The 9,132-nt window shown below is 43.5% G+C and overlaps 2 protein-coding genes across 2 annotated transcripts in view; one reads left to right on the top strand and one right to left on the bottom strand.

The window, feature by feature from the left end:
• Positions 1 to 9,132, bottom strand: part of LOC115188433 (glucoside xylosyltransferase 1) — a 601,934-nt gene that overhangs the window by 224,833 nt on the left and 367,969 nt on the right. The gene's annotated exons all lie outside the window — the stretch shown is intronic.
• Positions 5,940 to 6,946, top strand: LOC115188383 (uncharacterized). The gene is made up of 2 exons (XM_029747187.1): positions 5,940 to 6,018; positions 6,086 to 6,946. The coding sequence occupies exon 2, from the start codon at positions 6,167 to 6,169 to the stop codon at positions 6,944 to 6,946; it is 780 nt and encodes a 259-aa protein (XP_029603047.1). The 5' UTR covers positions 5,940 to 6,018; positions 6,086 to 6,166.

The following is a 9,132-nucleotide window of genomic DNA, read 5'->3' on the forward strand; positions in this document are numbered from 1 at the left end:
GGGGCTGTTTCCTGTCAGAGTTATGGAGTGGTGCTAGGGGACTTGGGTTATTTCCTGATTCTCTTAAAACACCATTCTCCTCCCAGGGCACTTACTGAGGCTGTTTCCCTAATTACACCCTATTCCCTACATAATGCCCTCTTGTTGACCAGAACCCATAGGGCTCTGTTCAAAAGCAGTGCACTATGTAGGGAATAGGATGCCATTTGGGAGGAAACCACTGACTGCTTGATACAGCTGTTGCTACATTCTGCCTGCTTCCCATTCCTATCTATCTCTCCTGGACAGACTGATGCAGGCTGCGTCTCAAATGGCACCCTCTTCCCTATATAGTAAACCACTTTTCACCAGGGCCCTATAGGGCGCATGGGGCTCTGGTCAGAAGTAGTGCACTATAAAGGGAATAGTGTGCCATTTGAGATGCATGTGTAGTCTTAGACAGAATCAACAAGCTTAAGAAAAGGCTGGCACTTTAAATCAGCGACCACCAAGACACTGACTGATCTGAGATGGAGAGATGGTAAATAAAAACTCTTTATTTACACATCACCATTTAGCTGTTAGTTAATGTACACATCACCATTTAGCTGTTAGTTAATGTACACATCACCATTTAGCTGTTAGTTAATGTACACATCACCATTTAGCTGTTAGTTAATGTACACATCACCATTTAGCTGTTAGTTCATGTACACATCACCATTTAGCTGTTAGTTAATGTACACATCACCATTTAGCTGTTAGTTAATGTACACATCACCATTTAGCTGTTAGTTAATGTACACATCACCATTTAGCTGTTAGTTAATGTACACATCACCATTTAGCTGTTAGTTAATGTACACATCACCATTTAGCTGTTAGTTAATGTACACATCACCATTTAACTGTTAGTTAATGTACACATCACCATTTAACTGTTAGTGCGTGCGTGTGTGTGTGTTTAATGTGTGATTCCTGACATGAGACAGACAGGCCTGTGGACGGGGGCTTCCTCAGCCAGAGTCAGTAGAACTGAACAGGCACATTCATTCATCCTGCTCCTCTCTGCTGTGAGGTTTTAATGTTTGAATGTTTCCAGACTGGAGCCAGCCAGTTAGCAGCCCAGGCAGCGTGTTCCAGCCCGTGTTACTGTTCAGTGCTGCTCACACACTGCTAACACTGTTACTGCTGGGGAGTACGGTTGCATCGCAAATAGCAACCTAATCCCTATATAATGCACTACTTTTGACCAGGGCCAATAGGGTCTGGTCAAAGTAGTGGGAATAGGGAACTAGTAGTGGGATTAGGGAATAGGGTGCCTTTTGTGACGTTGCATAGGACTATTAAATATAATGATCTTTCCTTCACCTCACCTCACCTCACTTTACCTCACCTCACCTCCCTCCATCTTTTCCCGTTTTTCACTCTGATGAACCATCTCTCTCTCTGTCTTGCTCTCTCGCTCTCTCTCTCTCTGTCTCTCTATATCTCCGTCTCTCCGTCTCTGTCACTCTGTCACTCTGTCTCTCTGTCTCTCTCTCTGTCTCTCTCTCTCTCTCTCTCTTTCTCTTTCTCTCTCTCTCTTTCTGATAAAGGGCCGAAACTTCTTTAACACATACAGTACACATATTTTATATGCCTGGCTCCTCTCATTTACAGAGAGAGAGAGATATCATCCTTCTAAAATATACTTAAGATATCATTTCAAAATCTTTATATAAAGCAAACCAGATGGCATCATTTTCTTGTTTTTTTAATTTACGGATAGCCAGGGGCACACTCCAACCCTCAGACATCATTTACAAACGAACCATATGTTTAGTGAGTCTGCCAGATCAGGGGCAGTAGGGATGACCAAGGATGTTCTCTTGATATATGTGTGAATTAGGCAATTATTCTGTCCTGCTTAGCATTCAAAATGTAATGAGTACTTTTGGGTGTCAGGGAAAATGCAAAATTTTCTTTAGGAATGTAGTGAAGTAAAAGTAAAAGTTGTCAAAAATATAAATAGTAAAAAAATGACGTAAGTAGTACTTTCACTTAAGTACTTTACACCACTGCTTTGGACCCTTACGTAGATATAATAGACAGGCACCACAGGAACAAATGATGTTCCAGAGGCATGCAGCGTTGCATCCACATGTCAATCAATAAGCTCAATCCACAAAAGCATTATTTTCCAGAGCTCAATATCTAGCCTAACCTCAAGCTACGGGGTCAGTGTAGTCAACGAACGCTAACAGCTAATCGAATCCTATTGTGATGCAGAGAGGGACACCATTTGGCAAGCGGACACTATTTGGCATGACAGGCTCCGCAGGCTGAATGAAGAACACAGCTTCTACGCTCTGGATCAGATTATAACAGAGGAAATGTAAAACATGAGGTATTATAAGTGACTACTGCGTTCTACATGGCTATATAATAGATTTTAGATTCAATAACCTCTGCTATGTATTCATTCTCAAATGGGAAAGCATGCAGTATGTATAGTTTCTGGTTTAATACTAAATCTCAGCTGTTTTCACAAGATAAAACAAAAAAAGTAAATTATGTTTTCCAGGCTGTAGTCATAGTTACTGTATAAAAACATTGAAAGCTCTTAGCCTGAGAATGAACTGCAATCTATCATATTCAGAAACACAAACCAAATGCAACTCTGCAAAATAACAAATATATTACTTCATGGGCATTGCTTTATTTCTCTCTGCAAACTGCATTTTTTTGGTGGGGACATGGTAACCAAAATATTGCATGTGCTTATCCAACCTTTTCTGGCCACAGTTGACAACCCTGTGTACACAAACTGTCACATCTTGACAATATTCAGTGGCGGCCACTGCAAAAACACATTTGACAAGCCATTTAAAACACAACCTGGTATGTACCCACAGAAACAAACTAACTAACAGTGACAGTCCCACGATAACGTTTGTAAAATCATTGCTGCAATTCTGATTGTATATAAAGCCTATATTGAGAAAATACGGATAAAATATGAAGCCTGCATATTAGGCTTTTACATTGTTCAAGTTCAAGTTTATTCATCATATACACATGATATACACAACATGGCGTACACATTTGGTACAAAGAACATGGGGTACACTTAGATAAAAAATGATTTAAGATGATTTGTATTTATTTATTTATCTTGCTCCTTTGCACCCCAGTATCTCTACTTGCACATTCATCTTCTGCACATCTACAAATCCAGTGTTTAATTGCTATATTGTAATTACTTCGCCACGATGGCCTATTTATTGCCTTAACTCCCTTATCTTACCTCATTTGCACTCACTGTATATATACTTTTTGTTTTCTTTTGTTCTACTGTATTATTGACTGTATGTTTTGTTTATTCCATGTGTAACTCTGTGTTGTTGTATGTGTCAAATTGCTATGCTTTATCTTGGCCAGGTCAAAGTTGCAAATGAGAACTTGTTCTCAACTAGCCTACCTGGTTAAATAAAGGTGAAATAAATAAAATGATAGCGGACGATATTACCACTCCTAATTGCCATTTCTTCAGTCTAAGCCTACAGGAAAGTGGGTGCCCTCAGGCCTGGAGGGAAGCAAAAGTAATTCTGCTGCCCAAGAATAGTAAAGCACCCTTCACTGGCTCAAACAGTCAACCAATCAGCCTGTTACCAACCCTTAGTAACTTTTGGATTTTTATTTTTTTTACCAGATACAATACTATTTCTCAGAAAACAAATGAACAACAGATTTTCAGCACTCTTATAGGGAAGGGCATTCAACATGTACGGCACTTACACAAATGACTGATGAATAGCTGAGAGTAATTTATAATAAAAAGATTGTGGGAGCTGTTTTGTTAGACTTCAGTGCAGCTTTTTACATTATTGATGATAATCTGCTGCTGGAAAAACGTATGTGTAATGGCTTTACATCGTCTGCTATATTATGGAACAAGAGCTACCTGTCTAACAGAACACATGGAAGCCTTTCCAACATAATCCATGTTGAGTCAGGCATTCCCCAGGGCAGCTGTTTAGGGCCCTTCATTTTTTCAATCTTTACTAATGACCTGTCACTGGCTCTGAGTAGTCTGTGTGTCTATGTATGCTGATGACTCAACACTATACATGTCAGCTAACACAGCAAATGAAATCACTGCAACACTTAACAAAGAGCTGCAGTCAATTTCAGAATGGGTGACAAGAAATAAGTTAGTCCTAAATATTTCAAAAACTAAAAGGATTGTATTTGGGACAAATCATTCACTAAACACTAAATCTGCCTTCTTAACAATGCTATTAACAAGGCAGGAACTACAGGCCCTAGTTTTGTCGCACCTGGACTACTGTCCAGTCATGTGGTCAGGTGCCACAAAGAGGGACTTAGGAAAATTACAATTGGTCCAGAACAGGACAGCCCGGCTGGCCCTTAAATATATATGGAGAGCTAACATTAATAATATGCATGTCAATCTCTCCTGGTAGGGGAGATATTGACTTAATCACTACTTGTTTTTGTGAGAACTATCAACGTGCTGAATGCACCGAGCTGTCTGTTTAAATTACTAGCACACAGCTCGGACACCCATGCATACCCCACAAGACATGCCACAAGAGGTCTCTTCACAGTCCCCAAGTCCAGAACAGACTATGGGAGGAGCACAGTACTACAAAGAGCCATGACTACATGAAACTCTATTCCACATCAAGTAACTCATGCAAGCAATAAAATCACATTTAAAAAAGATAAAATACACCTTATGGAACAGTGGGGACTGTGAAGAGAAACACACACAGGCACAGATATACACACATACGTACACATGGATTTTGTGTTGTAGATGTGTGGTAGTAGAGTATTGGCCTGTGTTGTGAAATCTGCTGTGAAATGGAATGTTTTTAATTGTATATACCTGCCTTCATTTTGCTGGACCCCAGGAAGAGTAGCTGCTGCATTGGCAGGAACTAATAGGGATCCATAATAAACCCCAGGAAGAGTAGCTGCTGCCTTGGCAGGAACTAATAGGGATCCATAATAAACCCCAGGAAGAGTAGCCGCTGCCTTGGCAGGTACATAATAAATATGAATACAGTGCAATGAAATGCGTACTTGCAGGTTCACCTCTCGACAATGCAACAACAATAGCCGAAGTAAGTTAGTGACTATAAAGAGTAATACAAATAAAAAACTAAATGAATAACAATAGGAGAAACACTTCCCTATAGTACAGTACAAGAAGGCAGTCAGATGAATTGAAGTAGGATGTTTACACATGCAGGGAGATTGTGCAATAGATTGGGCTTTAATGTATCAACAGAGATAGCACTACAACAGAATACTGTGATGTCTCATTGGGAAATTAGATTTCCGACAAATTACAGGCATAGCTTGCTGCATGGTTTCCCAAACTCAGTCCTACCCCCCCCCCCCCCCCCCCCCCCCCCCCCCCCACATCTATAATCTTATGACTCTTCTATGTATGTATTAACTGTGAAATAAAGCCTCCCTTGCTTCAATGAGCAACACTCACCGGTCCAGTGTCTGGGGGTAAGAAGGCAGACAATTAAGACAGGGTCGTAGTTCACAGCAGTGTTTACATCTCTGATGAATGAAAGCCTCTGTTCTCCAAAACCTCCTACAGAACCAACCAGGTCCAATCAGCACATCACACCAAGGTGTAGCCACCGACCAGGCTACTTGTTATTGGGAGTGTGTGTGTGTGTGTGTGTGTGCGTGTGTGTGTGTGTCTGTGTGTGTGTGTGTGTGTGTGTGTGTTTGTGTGTGTGTGTCCACACCAAACTTGAGTGTGTCATGACATTCTATGACCTGTAAATTACAGCAGTGTTTTGTTATGGACGAAAAAAGGCAACATGAAACTTGAACTCACCTGCCGTGCCGTGAACTTGGAGAAGTGGAGAAGAGAAACATACACTTCTCATTTAGCTAATTAACCCCCCGGACTAAACGCCCCCTCAACTACCACCATGCTGTCTACCCCTCAACTACCACCCTCTCAACAACGACCAGGCTGTCTACCAATCAAACAACGACCAGGCTGTCTACGCCTCAACTACCACCATGCTGTCTACCCCTCAACTACCACCCTCTCAACAACGACCAGGCTGTCTACCAATCAAACAACGACCAGGCTGTCTACCAATCAAACAACGACCAGGATGTCTACCCCTCAACAACGACCAGGATGTCTACCCCTCAACTACCACCATGCTGTCTACCCCTCAACTACCACCCTCTCAACAACGACCAGGCTGTCTACCAATCAAACAACGACCAGGATGTCTACCCCTCAACAACGACCAGGATGTCTACCCCTCAACTACCACCATGCTGTCTACCCCTCAACTACCACCCTCTCAACAACGACCAGGCTGTCTACCAATCAAACAACGACCAGGCTGTCTACCAATCAAACAACGACCAGGATGTCTACCCCTCAACAACGACCAGGATGTCTACCCCTCAACTACCACCCTCTCAACAACGACCAGGCTGTCTACCCCTCAACAACGACCAGGATGTCTACCCCTCAACTACCACCCTCTCAACAACGACCAGGATGTCTACCCCTCAACAACGACCAGGATGTCTACCCCTCAACTACCACCATGCTGTCTACTCCTCAACTACCACCCTCTCAACAACGACCAGGCTGTCTACCCCTCAACAACGACCAGGATGTCTACCAATCAAACAACGACCAGGCTGTCTACCCCTCAACAACGACCAGGATGTCTACCCCTCAACAACGACCAGGATGTCTACCCCTCAACTACCACCCTCTCAACAACGACCAGGCTGTCTACCCCTCAACAACGACCAGGATGTCTACCCCTCAACTACCACCCTCTCAACAACGACCAGGATGTCTACCCCTCAACAGCGACCAGGCTGTCTACCCCTCAACAACGACCAGGCTGTCTACCCCTCAACAGTGACCAGGCTGTCTACCCCTCAACAGTGACCAGGCTGTCTACTCCTCAACAGCGACCAGGATGTCTACCCCTCAACAGTGACCAGGCTGTCTACCCCTCAACAGCGACCAGGCTGTCTACCCCTCAACAGCGACCAGGATGTCTACCCCTCAACAGTGACCAGGCTGTCTACCCCTCAACAGCGACCAGGATGTCTACCCCTCAACAGCGACCAGGCTGTCTACCCCTCAACAGCGACCAGGCTGTCTACCCCTCAACAGCGACCAGGCTGTCTACCCCTCAACAACGACCAGGATGTCTACCCCCAACATCCTCCCCTCTTCCCCCTCATAATTGTACTACTTTTCACAGGCTGATGTGTGTTGTTGTTATGTGTGTTGTGTTTGTGTTTCAGTGTGTGTGTGACTTATTCAGCCAGTCATCAGTGTCTATCTATTTGCATAGAGGTATCATTCCAGACCAGACCAGACCAGACCAGGTCAGGCCAGGCCAGACCAGGCAGTACTTGATTGTGACTGAGCTGTGGAGTCAAAGTAGTCCAGACACTTCAGGGTCAATGCCAAGCACAATCAGCTGGCCGGAGATTCACTGAGTGGGACAATATTCAGTCTTCTGTGCCTATCTACATAGAGAGGCCATAGTTGAACGGGCGCACGCATACACACACACACACACACACGCATGCACGCACGCACGCACACACACACACGCGCACACACAAACACACGCACTCACGCACTCACGCACCCACACACGCACACACACACGCACATCACTGCTCAGACAGTGCTATTATGGTGGTGAAGTCAAAGTAGTTCACAGACACTCCTGGGCAATTCAGGCCCGTATTTTAGGTTAAGAGATGCTATTCAGTATGTGAAGAACAGGGCTGGGCCTGACATAACATCCACTAGTTAAAACACATTCAGGTTGATGAGAGGGAAGTGTCTGAGGCCCAGGGATGTAGGCTTCATGCTCCACGAGGGCTGTTGAGTTCAGGCTAGTTAGCGGGACATTCACATCTCAGGACACAGACAGAACCATCCCAGTTCAGACTTCAAACCCCAAATCAAAACTCCACCTACAACCAAGACTGCTTGATGGTTGACCTCTAAACAACATGTAGTCACTTTGGAAAGGCTCTCCAGTTGTACTAGCCTATAGGGAGGGGGAGGTGTACCAACACGCTATTAAGACGCTATGACCCATTATGTAGCCTTATGTCAGCCTGTCATATCCAAAACAACACCTTCCACGTCCGTCTATTCCCTCCAAGGCCTTGACTTGCAACATATCAGAGGTCCTGAAAGATAAATAGATTCCATTGATCAGGGGAAAAGTCACTAGTACAGAAAATATTCAGAAGCCACATTTCATTTGAGATTTCCTCAGGAGGAGTTAATACTGTCTGCTGTACACTCCTTCTGGCAGTCAGACACTCTGCCCTAACCCTACAGGCAGGTACTTCACCAAACGCTGCTTTGGCCTGAGTCTCGACTACAAGTCAGAACCCACAAACCCAAACTCAGACATACCACACTTACTCTCTAACGGTAATGCTTTCACATCCCTAACAGAAGCTAAAAATGGAAGTGAAGAATCAAATGAAATGATTCATGACAGAAATTTGATACGGTCCTGCCTTTAAAAAAAATCTAGTCTGAAATCTACCAATGACCCACAGGAGAAACGCTGTCTGCCCCAAAATGCATCCTATTCCCTTCATAGTGCACTTCTTCTGACCAGAGCCCTGGCACTATAAAGGTAGTAGGAACATATTTGAGATGCTGCAAAGCTGTCTGAATTTTATTCTGATTTCAGAGCATGATGAGGGGAGAATTATATTATATATATTGGGTTTATGCTTCATTACATTTCATATGCGTTCCCTTGAATATTCCCACAGCTGCTGTTGCCGATTAAAGATTAGCATAGCAATGACTTGTTGGGTACGGACAGGCATAGACTTAGGAATCAGTTTATGAGAATTGTTATCTGATAGAACCTGTTCTATCAGATCAAATGATAATTATCCTACTATAGCTTGGCAAGAGTTTGTCCAGTACTGGCATCTAAAGAGAGACAGACTAGTATTAACATGTTTTACTCAATTACTGTACCTTCAAGTAGGTATTAATTCACTTGTTCAACTGATAAACAACTCATGAGGCAACATCACCCTCTAGTGGCCATGCTGTTCAGGCTGAGATCGCCC

The sequence above is a fragment of the Salmo trutta genome, unplaced genomic scaffold, assembly GCF_901001165.1.
Source record: "Salmo trutta unplaced genomic scaffold, fSalTru1.1, whole genome shotgun sequence".
NCBI lineage: Eukaryota > Metazoa > Chordata > Actinopteri > Salmoniformes > Salmonidae > Salmo > Salmo trutta.

What these genes read in the sequence shown, in the direction of transcription:
- LOC115188383 (XM_029747187.1), top strand. Translation starts at nt 6,167, where the DNA reads ATGTCTACCCCTCAACTACCACCATGCTGTCTACCCCTCAACTACCAC.